Source organism: Candida parapsilosis, contig 005569 (genome assembly GCF_000182765.1).
Source record: "Candida parapsilosis strain CDC317 annotated contig 005569".
Taxonomy (NCBI): Eukaryota; Fungi; Ascomycota; class Pichiomycetes; order Serinales; family Debaryomycetaceae; genus Lodderomyces; species Lodderomyces parapsilosis.
The window spans coordinates 929,662-943,258 of NW_023503278.1; the positions used below are offsets into that span (position 1 = coordinate 929,662).

The 13,597-nt window shown below is 40.6% G+C and overlaps 8 protein-coding genes and 1 non-coding gene across 9 annotated transcripts; 5 read left to right on the forward strand and 4 right to left on the reverse strand. All coding sequences in view use genetic code 12, as the record gives it.

Moving 5' to 3' along the window:
• Positions 1–318: 318 nt before the first annotated feature.
• On the forward strand, positions 319–3,486 carry GDH2 (glutamate dehydrogenase (NAD(+)); the record flags this gene model as incomplete). The annotated part of the gene is made up of 1 exon (XM_036812457.1): positions 319–3,486. The coding sequence occupies one exon, from the start codon at positions 319–321 to the stop codon at positions 3,484–3,486; it is 3,168 nt and encodes a 1,055-aa protein (XP_036663563.1).
• A 264-nt stretch (positions 3,487–3,750) lies between these two features.
• CPAR2_104195 (uncharacterized protein) lies at positions 3,751–3,930 on the reverse strand (the record flags this gene model as incomplete). The annotated part of the gene is made up of 1 exon (XM_036812458.1): positions 3,751–3,930. The coding sequence occupies one exon, from the start codon at positions 3,928–3,930 to the stop codon at positions 3,751–3,753; it is 180 nt and encodes a 59-aa protein (XP_036663564.1).
• Positions 3,931–4,061: 131 nt separating this feature from the next.
• CPAR2_104200 (diphthamide synthase) lies at positions 4,062–5,114 on the forward strand (the record flags this gene model as incomplete). The annotated part of the gene is made up of 1 exon (XM_036812459.1): positions 4,062–5,114. The coding sequence occupies one exon, from the start codon at positions 4,062–4,064 to the stop codon at positions 5,112–5,114; it is 1,053 nt and encodes a 350-aa protein (XP_036663565.1).
• Positions 5,115–5,185: 71 nt separating this feature from the next.
• VRP1 (Vrp1p) lies at positions 5,186–7,354 on the reverse strand (the record flags this gene model as incomplete). Its single annotated transcript, XM_036812460.1, has 1 exon — positions 5,186–7,354. One exon carries the CDS (start codon positions 7,352–7,354, stop codon positions 5,186–5,188), a length of 2,169 nt encoding a protein of 722 aa, XP_036663566.1.
• A 185-nt stretch (positions 7,355–7,539) lies between these two features.
• Positions 7,540–9,024, reverse strand: ALG7 (UDP-N-acetylglucosamine--dolichyl-phosphate N-acetylglucosaminephosphotransferase; the record flags this gene model as incomplete). Its single annotated transcript, XM_036812461.1, has 1 exon — positions 7,540–9,024. The coding sequence occupies one exon, from the start codon at positions 9,022–9,024 to the stop codon at positions 7,540–7,542; it is 1,485 nt and encodes a 494-aa protein (XP_036663567.1).
• Positions 9,025–9,155: 131 nt separating this feature from the next.
• On the forward strand, positions 9,156–10,181 carry SEH1 (Seh1p; the record flags this gene model as incomplete). The annotated part of the gene is made up of 1 exon (XM_036812462.1): positions 9,156–10,181. The coding sequence occupies one exon, from the start codon at positions 9,156–9,158 to the stop codon at positions 10,179–10,181; it is 1,026 nt and encodes a 341-aa protein (XP_036663568.1).
• Positions 10,174–11,448, reverse strand: NSA1 (ribosome biosynthesis protein; the record flags this gene model as incomplete). Its single annotated transcript, XM_036812463.1, has 1 exon — positions 10,174–11,448. The coding sequence occupies one exon, from the start codon at positions 11,446–11,448 to the stop codon at positions 10,174–10,176; it is 1,275 nt and encodes a 424-aa protein (XP_036663569.1).
• A 646-nt stretch (positions 11,449–12,094) lies between these two features.
• CPAR2_t_cp_Ile(AAU)_34 lies at positions 12,095–12,168 on the forward strand. Its single transcript has one exon. It is a non-coding gene; the product is annotated as a tRNA-Ile (tRNA).
• Positions 12,169–12,522: 354 nt separating this feature from the next.
• On the forward strand, positions 12,523–13,593 carry CPAR2_104250 (uncharacterized protein; the record flags this gene model as incomplete). The annotated part of the gene is made up of 1 exon (XM_036812464.1): positions 12,523–13,593. One exon carries the CDS (start codon positions 12,523–12,525, stop codon positions 13,591–13,593), a length of 1,071 nt encoding a protein of 356 aa, XP_036663570.1.
• Positions 13,594–13,597: the final 4 nt, after the last annotated feature.

Here is a 13,597-nt window from a genome sequence, read left to right on the forward strand (position 1 = left end):
AAACGTTTTTTGTGCAATTAGACACTACATTAATACATTATTACACACTCCACAGTATTATGTACACTACCCCTCCCTTTTATTTAAACATTAAACAGAAAAATGCCACATACACAGACACACAGACACACCACATTAGGCTTTTTTTTTTGTATAAACGCCTAAAAACTTCCAACAACTGCCTACTGTTCCCCCGCCAATAAAAACTACAAAACTCAACTATAAATAGTGAAAAATATTTCCCCGGATTTTCAGTTGCAAAATTTCAACATTTCTGAAGCATCTACTCCGACAACACATTCTGCAATCTCATACAAAATGACTAGTCTCGAACAAGGTGTTGCTAACCTTAACATCTACAAATCAAACTCCACTTCCAACAACTCATCAGCAGTGAGCCTAAAACACGACTACATTGATAGCCCATTTAGTGGAAAAAAGGACCAATTTGATCAAGTTTTGGATGCTCTTGATTCTACTGGGTTTATTCCTGAATCCTTGTTGGAATCCGAAGCCAAATGGTTTTATGAATCTTTGGGCATTGATGATGTTTTTTTCGCCAGACTGACGCCTGAAGAAATTGCTGGTCATATTCATGCCTTGTACTCGTGTAAAGTTCAAGCTTATGCCAATGCTGGTGAACAACCATTGATTTCTTACAAAAGAGAAGCTGAAGATCATGCTGTGTTTTTTGACACAGTTGATGCTTTGGATTATGCTAGAAACCCATTTGAAAGTTTAATTGATGACAAGTACATCGACCCTAGTGATGCTGCAAACAAGAGTTATCGTGCTGAATATTTTGCTGCTCCATTGAATTATCAAACTGACCCAATTTTGAATGGTATCTATGCTCAAAATAAGAATCTCGGTGAACAAATTGTTAGATTGGTTTTTGTTTACAAGAATCAATTCAAAAATGAAAAAGTTGCCACTGATGAATTGGACTTGGACAAGATTGGTGATGAGACTTTTTTGAAAATTGCATCACAAAATACTAAATCCTTGTATGAAAGCATCAACAAGGAAGTCATCAAGTCAACTGGTCCAATCATCAAACATTTCCAAATTGAAAATTCTGATGAGTATCGTGTAATTATTGGTTATAGACAAAGCACAGCAGCAAGATACAATTCAGCATTGAGTGACTTGGCCAATTATTACAAATTGCAAACTACTAGAAAATATGTGGAACAATTTGCGAATGGAGTTACGATCACATCAATGTATGTCACTTCAAGACTGAGATCAGCAGTTGACTTGTCGATCTATCAAGTGATTAAAGAAGCTTCTTTGTTGTACTGTATTCCTCACAATTTTTTCCACACCAGATTCATTCAAGGTGATTTGTCATTACAAGAATCAATTTATGCTCAATCTGGAGTTATTTTCGTAACTCACTTCTTGAATCGTTTAGGACCAGAGTACAAAAAATTATCTTCATTATTGGATCCTTCGAAATCAACTGAACATGCAGAAGTGTTGAGCAGTTTGAAAAAGAGATTGAGGTCAGAGACGTACACTCAAGACTACATCAAGGAAGTGTTCGACGTCAGAAGCGAAATTGTTCGTAAATTGTATCGTCAATTTGCTGATGTTCATTACATTAGATCCTCAATGGAAAAGACTTTATCTTATCAAAGATTATCGCAAATACAACCAGTTGGCTCCGAAGAAGAATTTGAACAATTGCTTAGTAGAGAATGTTCTCAAAATGAACATCATGCCATTGTCTTGAGAGCTTTGTATACTTTCAACAAGTCAATCTTGAAGACAAATTTTTACACTTCAACAAAGGTTGCCTTGTCATTCAGATTAGACCCTTCATTCTTACCAGAAACTGAATATCCTGAACGTCCATATGGTATGTTTTTCGTTGTTGGTTCTGATTTCAGAGGTTTCCACATTAGATTCAGAGATATTGCCAGAGGTGGTATTAGAATTGTGAGGTCAAGAAATTTGGATGCTTATAATGTTAATGCCAGAAATCTTTTTGATGAAAACTATAATTTGGCAAACACACAACAACGCAAGAATAAAGATATTCCTGAAGGTGGATCCAAAGGTGTTATTTTGTTGGATTCAGGTTCAGCACAAGATCGCGCCCAAGCAAGTTTTGAAAAGTATATTGATGCTTTAATTGATTTACTTTTGAAGCAGCATATTCCTGGTGTGAAGGACAATTATGTCGACTTGTATAACAAGCCCGAAATTTTGTTTTTGGGACCTGATGAAGGGACTGCAGGATATGTTGATTGGGCCACTTTACATGCCAGAGAAAGAGGTGCACCATGGTGGAAGTCATTCTTGACTGGTAAATCAGAAGCAATTGGTGGTATTCCTCATGATGAATATGGAATGACTACATTGTCAGTTAGAGCTTATGTCAACAAGATTTATGAAAAATTGAATATCGACAACTCCAAGATTCGCAAGTTTCAAACCGGTGGACCCGATGGTGATTTGGGTTCCAATGAGATTTTGTTATCAAGAGACGAAATCTACGTTGGAATTGTTGATGGATCGGGTGTTATTGCCGACCCTAATGGTTTGGATAAACAAGAATTGATTCGTTTAGCTAAATCCAGAAAGATGATTGATCATTATGACCGTTCCAAGTTGTCACCGCAAGGTTATATTGTTCTTGTTGATGATTTCGATGTAACCTTGCCTAGCGGACAAGTTGTTACCAGTGGAGTTGCTTTTAGAAACACTTTCCATTTGAAGTTGAAGGAACAATTTGGAACCAATGGAGTTGATCTTTTTGTTCCATGTGGTGGTAGACCAGCTGCTATTGATACCAACAATGTTCATGAATTGATTGACGAAAAGACAGGTAAATCGATTATCCCTTACTTTGTTGAAGGAGCTAATTTATTCATTACTCAATCAGCTAAATTGGTTTTGGAAAAAGCAGGCACAATTATTTTTAAGGATGCATCTACAAACAAAGGTGGTGTTACGTCTTCTTCATTAGAAGTTTTGGCAGCTTTGGCTTTTGATGATAAAGGATTCTTGGAGAATATGTGTGTTGATACAAAAACTGGTGAAAAGCCACAATTTTATCAAAAATATGTCAAAGATGTTCAGAACAAGATTGTTGCCAATGCCAATTCCGAATTTGAAGCATTGTGGAAATTGAAGGCTGAAACTGGTATACCATTCACCATCTTGTCTGACAAGTTATCGCTTGCTATTAACAAATTGGGTGATGAATTAGCCAACTCAAAAGAACTCTGGGACGATGATGTTGATTTCAGAAACGCTGTGTTGTTAGACTCATTGCCTCCATTGCTTTTATCCACTGTTGGTATTGAAAATGTGTTAGCCAGAGTTCCACAAGCTTATTTGAAGGCTATTTTTGCAACTTATTTGGCATCACACTTTGTTTACTCAAGAGGCATTGATTCAAATCCAGCTAAATTCTTGGAATTTATTAGTAATCTCAGAAAAGGATTTGTGCAAAAGGGATTGTTAAAGTATTAAGTGGTGAAGATGTTTGCAAAAGACAGTGTCAAAAAGAAGAGGAGATGAATTTGTATATTAATTTAGTTGAATAGATGCTTTAATTGAAAGGAAAAAAAGTACGCCTATTTACATGATGATCCTTATACTCCGTGACTAGCACATTGGTACTCCATTGACCCTGTTCTACTGTTGCGATAAAGCGCAAAGTAAATTGACTCAGTTCCTGTTGTCTCTTCATCTGGTCTATTATGATACAACACCACTGCATCTTTTCCCATTTGTTCAGTTCTTCTTTTGTTGACTATCGTACTCCATTTGAGCAATGATCGAATCACGAGCTTTAACCTCGTCATTTATTCTCGTTGTAACATAATCACCAATTACAGCCATAACAATGGTAGAAAATCCGACATAATAACGAGCTTTCACTGGTAAGCTCATCCATTTCTGGTACAAGCCCATGACTATTGTGGAGGGTGAAGATGTTGACGGGGGTTACTCAATTCCTCTCCAGATTTCAGTGCAATGTATTTTGTTCTTTTTTTTTTTTCTCTTTCTTGATTTGACTCCCACTATCTACTCTTTTCTTCGAAATGGTTGCAACTAATTCTATATTAGCAAAAATAGTTACGGGGCTACCGCCATGCTGTTTAAGAATTCATCCTAATGACACTAGCAGGATTTATATCGGGACATACAAGTTGGAGGAAAAGAGTGGAATCAAACATGGATCACTAGATGTGTACAGATATGATGCCCAGGATTCATCGTTGGCATTGTTGACGTCAGTTCCTACAAAATCAGCTATACTTGACATAAAATTCAATCCTCAAGATTCTTCTCAATTGTTATCAGCTCATTCAAATGGTCAGCTAATAATATGGAAAGTCGGTCAAGATAATGACGAGATCACTATTGTCAATGAAGTTACGATAGATGACGATGAGTCGAATTGCATTACATCAGTATTCTATAATCCGAACAATTCAAACCAAGTACTAGTCACATTGACAAGTGGATACCTGGGCATACATGACTTGATCTCACACACAACAACAGTTCTTGAAGCTCAACATAGTTTGGAATGTTGGACTGGTTCGTTTGGAGAATTGGGTCAATTGCAACACGTCGTATACACCGGTGGCGATGACTCTCAATTGATTGCTCATGATCTACGAGCATCTCAACCAATATGGACATTGTCACGTGGACACAATGCTGGCATAGTTAGTATCTTGTCACCATCGAAGCAATGGAGCTCGACAAGTGGCAACTTACTCTGGACTGGATCTTATGATGATCATTTACGGGTATGGGATTTACGATGTATTGATGAAACAAATCCGAGGTTGATTGAGGGGTATATTCCAAAGAAATTGCACGAAGAGAATCTCAATGGTGGTGTTTGGAGGTTGATTCCAAGTCACGTTGCAAATGATAATCGAGTTTTGAGTTGCTGTATGTACGATGGTGCAAGAATCATAAATACTAGAGGTGCTGACTTTTCAGTAGATAGATATTTCAAAGGAGATCATGAAAGTATGTGCTATGGTGGTGATTGGTCATTTGATGGGAACTACGTTGCAACTTGTTCATTTTATGATAAAGTTGTTCACCTATGGTCGCCTGACACAATAAATGAATAGAGATAGATAACAAATGGCTTACAACTATAATGGAAAAATGAATGGTTTTACATTGCGAATACCTCATACTCTCAATCATATAAACTCAAGTCTAAAGGGATTGACGAACCTCTTCCACTGGGATACAACTTCTTTGCGCCTTCATATCGCCTAGGGTTAGGTAATGCGTTGGCATTGACAAATTTAAACCTCTTGTCATCAATAACGACTTTCTGTCCTGAAGATGAACTGTTGCTGTGTCCATTTATAGTATAAGCCAGTGCTGATATCTTCCTCAATGATGAACCAGCGTGCTGTTTGGAGTCAAGTTCATAGTTGTTCTGCTGCTGCTGTGACGAGGACGTCCTGCTCCTCGAAACCGTCGAAGATGACGACGGAGAGGATCCTGAAGGCGGCGGTGGAGGTGGTGCAGCTTTCTTAAGTTTTGGCATTGCGGGTGCTGATGACGTAGGTGGTGGTGGTGGCAGCAGTGGAGGACCTCCTGTTGGTAGCGGTGGAGCTCGCAGCGGGGAAGTCTGACTGTTGTTAGTGTCATCATGTGAAGATGAATCATTTGACACTGGTGGAATCAATGGTTTTACTTTTTGGGAAACAGGTGGGGTTTTTGGTGTTGGTGGAATCGAAGATTGTTGGGATGGCGCTGGTGGGGTTGGTATTTGAGTTGGTTTCCTCTGCAGTGGCAACATTCCTGGAATAGGAGGGACACTAGAGTTTGGTATGGGTGGGGCAGATGGCGCGGATTTTTTGGATTTCCCCACGAAATTGCTTTGTGACCCATTTCCAATTTCTTTCGTCAGCGACGATGTTTCTGTAGAGAACTCTGGTTGGGTAGTGTGTGACTTCAGGCTACCATCTACCACAAATGAATCGTCTCTTTTTGCATTAATTTCAGCCAAAAAGGGTAAAGCACCCCCAGCTGGAGGCGCAGGTGCAGGTGCGGATGATGAAAACGCTGACTTTGTAGAGCTCTTCGAAGTGGGCGTCTTTGGTGTTAAGGATGGAGGAGGTGGTGCAGGTGGTGCAGGGACAGCGGATGGCACCGGGGGAGCTTTCGGTGCAGAGCTTTGTGGTAACGGTGGTGCCTTTGGTGCAGAGCTTTGTGGTAACGGTGGTGCCTTTGGTGCAGAGCTTTGTGGCAACGGTGGTGCCTTTGGTGCAGAGCTTTGTGGCAACGGTGGTGCCTTTGGTGCAGAGCTTTGTGGCAACGGTGGTGCCTTTGGTGCAGAGCTTTGTGGCAACGGTGGTGCTTTAGGGGCAGAGCTTTGTGGCAACGGTGGTGCTTTAGGGGCAGCAGCATTTGGTAGACGAGGTGGCGCGCTTGGTGTTCCTAGTTTGCTCAGTGTGTTGCCCGAGGCTGATGGTGCCTTATCAATCACGTTCTTATCATCCCTTCTTGCATTGATTTCACTTAAGAAAGGCAAGCCTCCCGCCGGTAATGGAGGAGCTGTAGGAGCGGCTGAGTTTGATGAGGCTGACGATGTCGGTGATGCCATAGATGGTGGCGCTGGTGGCGCTGGTGGCGCTGGTGGTGCTGGCGGTGCTGGGGGCATAGAATTTGATGGTGCCGTTTTCTTTGAAGGCTTCGAGTTTGTAGGAATTGGTGGAGCTGTTGTGGGAAGTGGTGGAGGTCCTGAAGGTAATGGGGGAGGCTTGGAAGCTGATTCAATTGAGTTTGTCGAGCTAATGGAGCTGTTTTTCACATGACTGGGTTTCTTTGGTCGAGTAGGAGGAACCTTAGGGGCCGGTGGTACGCTCGTGGAGATTGGTGGTGCTGTCAGTGTCGGTGGATTGTTTCTTGGGATTGGTGGCGCTGCAGACCCTGCTTGTTTTGAAGGTCTGACCGAGGGAGGAACTGGTGTCTTGGTTGGTATTTTTGGAGCTGATTGAGGCGTGATTCCTGCTCTATTATCGACATGCTTCAATTTTGGCATTCCCCCGGCAAATATATCACCCAATTGAGGTGCACCTGTTGGAATGGATGGAGGTGGAGCAGATACAGCATTTCCCTGTGCCAGCAGCGATGGTGCACTTGTAGTGATGGACAGTTTCCCATCAATCATTGGCTTTGATTTATCAACCGTCACTGCTTTTTTCAACTTTGCTCCCTTTCTAATATCACCGAGCAAGGCATCCCTTCCAGGTTGCATAGCAGCAGCAGCAGGGGGTGGTGCTGAGGCTGGCGTACTTAAATTTGGTGCTCCCGGAGGAGGTGGCGGGGGTGGTGGTGGTGGGCCTGCCATGTTTACTAATTGTTGTTGGTGTATTCGTTGTTCTGTGCTGTGGTGAATTGAAAGAAATATTTAAAGTCCAGTTTTCAGATTTTTGTGTCATGGTGTCTTTTCAGCAGTACACGACAAATTAAAGTTTTTGCAAGGAGAGTGTAACTATCGATATTATTCTTAGCTTCTGTAATTCTATAAATGTTTTATTTGACGCCCCACGACAAGTTGTCGTACCCGAAAAGCCAAGGACCAACTGTGTGTCGAAATACAATCATGAAAAGACCGAGGGCAAACTGAATAGCCAAAATAAGCAAACACAATTTGTCCTCCCTCATTGGGCCAAACCAAACTAAACTCAAATTTATGATTGTCATATTTGAAAATCGTATAATTCTACCCAGTGTGGGATCTCTTTCAAGCTTGATGAATTTGACTGCTTCTAGAATGGTCAAAATGGTGGCGCTTCTTGCGGTCGGTTTCTCTAGCTCTCCGAAGCTGGGGTACATAAGTCCATCATCGGCATTAAACCTAGGCAAGCGATGTCTCGGACAAGGAATGATATGGAATAATTGTGGGACTGAGTAGATAAAATTGATAACTTGAGGAATTAAAAATAACATCAAAGTTTTTGAAAAGTGTCCCAATATTCCCACAATGGCAAACACCATACCACTAAAATAGCAGTATGTGTCACCAACGAAAACTCGAGCAGGGAACCAATTGTATTGTAAAAGAGCTATTGATACGCCCACAAATGGGACAATGAAAATGACTGAAAATAAGTGTGAATCGTTTGCTGCCTGTGAGGTGTTGCTAGAAAATAAATAACAAAAGTCATTGATCAAGAATATCAATGCAAGAACAATCGACTGACCCACTTCCAAACCATTGACACCTGCCAAAATGTTGATTGAGTTTGGTGAAAAAATGGACACCGCAGACATGTACACGTAATAAAAAATTCCCAAATCTACCAATTTAGGGACTTGATCGGGTACAACATAATCTGTTTGAAGTGTTTGGAATGATAATCCGGTGATGTTGGTGACCAAGTGATTTGCAAATTTTATGAAACTGTTGACAAAACTTAGAACACGCGGACCACCAGGAAAGTCTGTTACAAACGAGGGAACCACGATCGATGTAACGCTAAAATCGACATAATACACTATCAACAATGGCAAAGATGCAACTGCCGGTAGAAAGAACTTGTGCCTCCAACGTATGTCGAATAAGTCGTCCAATAATCCTAATAATGTTGTACTCTGTAAACACAATATGGCACTTAGATACTCTGCAAGCTTATTGTGTGGAAATAATTTGTTGTCCTTGATCGACTCATATTGGGTTCTGTAGTTTTCTGTCATGACTTCGTCATTCGCCAAAGAACCAAATGAAACAAGGTATTTGAAAAACACAAAAGGGATCAATCCAAACATGAGGAAAAGATAAGTGGTTGCGGCAACCAATCCCATTGTTTCAGGTATTTCTGCTACAGGTGGGCGTTTTGACAAGTCTCTGCCTTTGAGACCAATTTTCACAAAGCTTGGACCAACTCTCGGTATCACCAGGTCCGTTACCACATATCCAATCACGGCAAAAGCTATCAGTGTACGCACAGGGCTGTTTGGAGCTATTGCCATAATCGCGCCCACTAAGAGCGACAACTTAATCCATCTTGAGGGCATTCGTGATTAGGGGAAAGTTGACATCAACATAAGAATTGGAAAAAAAAGGTCAAAATGTACACAAAGAAATTTGAGTTCAAAAAAAGGAAAGCGAATCCACCCCAAAAAAGTGCACGCTTCACGAAATTTCAATGCAGCCATTCGTTACAGGACATGAAGAGTTAATTCATGATATAAAATATGATTTCTATGGCAAACATATAGCAACAGCGTCATCCGATCAACACATAAAAGTATTTGACTTTGATGCAGCTACAACTTCGTGGATTTTGAACGATCTGTGGAGAGCTCATGACTCACTGATATTGAGGATTTCATGGGCCCATCCCGAGTTCTCGAGCTCCAAAATATTGGCTTCTTGCTCTTACGATAGGACGGTGAAAGTTTGGGAGGAGCAGCCGATGGAGCTACATGGATCTGGTAGAAGGTGGACAAGGTTAGCGACACTAGCCATAGAGTCATATGGCCCAATATATGACGTCAAATTTGCTCCTAATCATTTGGGTTTGAAATTGGGGTGCATTGGAAGTGATGGAATTTTCAGGGTCTATGAATCATTGGAGCCCAATGACTTGACTAATTGGGCACTCACAACAGAGATACCGATACTTAGTCAGCTGCTCCCAGCAAAAAGCTTGCAGAGTAGTTTTGCCATTGAATGGTGTCCGTCAAAATTCACCAAAACTGAGAAATTCATTGTGGTTGCATTGGATCAAGGTTTTATTTATACAAACGCACCCAAGGATACAGAATCAGGAGAGGATGGTGGACATCAAGAAAAGTATGTGAAAGTTTGTGACTTACCGGAACACAATGGTCTAATAAGATCAGTGAGCTGGGCCCCATCCATGGGAAGGAGCTATCATTTGATTGCCACTGGATGTAAAGATGGTTATGTGAGGATTTTTAAAGCTACAGAGACTTCAAATGGTGACTTCAATATTGAAACTCTAGCAAAGATGAATGATCATCAATGTGAAGTTTGGCGCGTTAATTGGAATATGACAGGCACTATATTGTCATCTGCTGGTGACGATGGGAAATTGAGACTATGGAAATGTAATTATTTAAGTGAGTGGAAGTGTATGAGTGTCATCAACACAAGCAATAGGTCAGACAGTAGGAGTATAGAGCACGAAATTAGCAAATCTAGGTAGAAGTTTTTTGCTTCTTCTTTTCTTTGTCCAATTGGTTCCACAATTCCTCGTCTTCTTCCACTTCAGCTTCTCTCTTGCGTTTCACCTCTTCCTCTTCTTCATCTTCATCGTCCAATACTATTAACGAGCTAACCTCGACTCCGAGGTAAACCCTTGCTAACAATTCGCGACTTTCGACATCAAAAACTCGAAGATACCTATCTAATCCAGCAACAGCAACAACATTTTCAAGAACCTCAACTGCGTACGATGCACCAGTATTTCCACCAGTATATTTACCTAGCAATTTTGGCACTGCTTTCACTATCTCGCCTGCTGTAGCTGAGTTGGTTTTGAAGGCCTTTTCGTCAATCAATGTCAAGGAATACTTGGCAATCAAGCTATTGGGCCCGGTAATTATAACCTCTTTTTGGCCCTCGTCAGAAAATGTTAATGTCAAAATTGGATCTTGTGAAACTTGATAGTTCTTCATTGGTTTTCGCCCGTGAGTTGAATCGTAAATTCTCAAGTGTCCGTAGTGTGTTGATGTCAACACTTTATAATTATTTTTCGAGTCATTCTTGAAAAACAAAATGTTGGTAATCCAAATGGGAATCCTCAAGTCTAAATGATCATTTTTGACATTCTTGGCTGCAAAGACAACTTTCGGGTTGAAATGTTTTTTGTAATCTTTTTTAAATACTGAGCTGTTGATCTTTTCATCATGCAATTCAAGTACTTTCAAATCTACTTCTTTACCCCCATAAGCGATAATATTTTCATGTTCGGGATTAACTGCAAATGCTTCGATGGGACTTTCATTAGGCAACTCTATTTCAAATGGCTCGAATTTAAAATCACCCACGTAAATCAAGAAAGTTCTACCCGAGGTGTATGGTATTAAAATGCTATCCAATTTTTCAAGCTTGAATAACCCTATCGGCTTGTCGCTGGCTGCGATGGGGACCTTGTAATCATGCAAATGTTTAAACAACTCAGCTTTTGTATCCAATTCGTCTTTTTCATCCTCTGCTAAAGTTTTCTCGGCACTTGGGTCCTCTTCATAGTCGTATACCGATACAGTTCCATCAATTCTAGAAGCAATAAAGTATCGGTAATTGTAATTAATCAAGTGCTTTATTCTTGAGCTATAGTTGAATTTTGGTATTGTGAAACAATTTTCAATGGATTTAGGTTGGGGAGCAACTTGTTTGGATGTATCCGTACCTCTATTACACTCAACTAACTTCCCCGAAGCTGTATCATCGGCCGCCACCAAAATTTTCATTTCCAAAGCGTTTGTTGAAAAGTAGCTCTTACTTGCTATGTGATGATGATGGCTTCTCGAAAAATAACCGAAGATGCTGCGATTGCGCTACCGGGTTAAGACACTTTGCAACGATGAAACATGAGAGCAATAATTTAGTTCTAAATATGAGCTGAAAAGTTGAGAACTTTCTCTACTGTATGTCGCAGCGTGCTCTTTAGTGCGGTTTTAAGATGGTGGATGCTTAATGAGCGAGCGCTTTAATCGGTACGTACACTTGGGTATGTTATGAAAATGATACATCCACTTGCTTCATCAATGAATTCAACTCCCCTAGCTCTGCTTGGTTGTGCATGGAGCTTTCTTATTTTCCGATAATGTCGATGCATTATATTAACGAATTATCATCAATATATTTTGCATGAAAACTACGTAAACAAATCAGTAGAAGATTTCTTGTACGATGAAATCCAATTGAGTTAGCTCAATCAATCGAAAAGTTACCTGAAACAGGCTGATTTGTGTCGCTAATAAATTAGCAAACCATTTGGTTAATCAGAAGGGATGCAAGCTTGAGCTTTCTTTAATATTATCTTCAATTGAGCGGCTTACACATAATCGTTTCCAACGAATCAGTAAAACCTACTTAATTTCTTGCGCAGAAACAGGTCCCTTGGCCCAGTTGGTTAAGGCGTGGTGCTAATAACGCCAAGATCAGCAGTTCGATCCTGCTAGGGACCACTCTTTTTTTCTGCCTTGTTTTTTTTTTTAATTATCAGATTCCTCTACAGGCGCAACAGCGTATCCAGAGACATGTTGCCCTACAAATTGACCTTATACGTATAGTCACAGCGGATTAAAACGCTCCCTTATTCTATTTTCTGGCATGGCGCATTCATACTTGTCAACATGTCAAAATGTGCGTGGAAACTATTGTTTTCTTTCGCCGCGCTTGATTATATAAAGTCACTCAAAGAAGAATAAAGTTTAAGAGTTTCTTACATCACACCTCAAGAACGCCCCCTTTGCGTATACGATTGATGAGTTGGCAGCAATAGACCAGAACAATTACCCCACAGTTGACTTCAAGGTGCAATGGATTGGACTTCAGAAAAGCAAGTCCAGTTGGAGGACTACATCAACACATATCTTGATCAATTGAAAGATATCTCAAAGTTCTACACCAATATTGACTGGGAGAGGGTCACCAAGACAACGAACTGCAAGAACGTTGAATTTTTAAATTTGAAAATTGACGAGTTGTTTGACCTTAAAGTCTTTAGTCAAGATTTGAATCCCCCTCAATTGGTATCACTTTGGGGTACGAAGGAATCGTCATTATATACAGATGTGTCACGAATGATCGACTCCATAGGTCTATTGCCCTTTAAAGAGGTAACACAAGAGACCAATGCAAATGCTGAAAGCGAGCAACCTCGGGCAGAGATTGGCCCGAATCAGAAAGCCCATGATATGCCGAGATTGACCAAAAATCAGAGACGACTATCTTTAGATTTGATGCAACCCCGACCAAACCCAGATTTCACAGGCAAAGATGGCCAATTGGTCACGCCTGCAGCTACGAGCATAACAAACTTGAGCGTGACCACTAGATCCAAACCAGTCCTAGAACACCATTCCAGCGGCCAACTGGCTTCAACAACAAGACCTGAATTAAAAACCAGACCTACATCACTAGTTGGCGAGCAATTGCCTAAATATATCCGTGAGCAATTGCGACAGGCACAACCCGCTCAAATAGTGTCACCAAAGACGGCTACCAGGAAACATCTTCCGAACAAACTACCCACTATTGAAGACACACGAGAAGTTTCGCGGAAATCTTCTAGGCTACAAAACCTAGTAACTGCTTCACAATCCCTACACGCGCATTCCCAAAATTTCAATTCAACTACGAATACGTCTGACGTGGAGCGCCATTTACGATATGATTCAGATGATGACGATAGAGAATATATACTGCCGGGCCTGTTGGCAAAGTATTATGGTGTCCAATTGGAGGACGGAAGTGATGTTGATTATGACGATGAAGAAGAAGAAGAAGAAGATGATGATGATGATGAGGAAGAAGATGTAGATTTTGTCAATGTTGGAGGAAGTGTATCTAATGATGATGATGAAAATGATTATCTATTCAAAGTCTAAATTG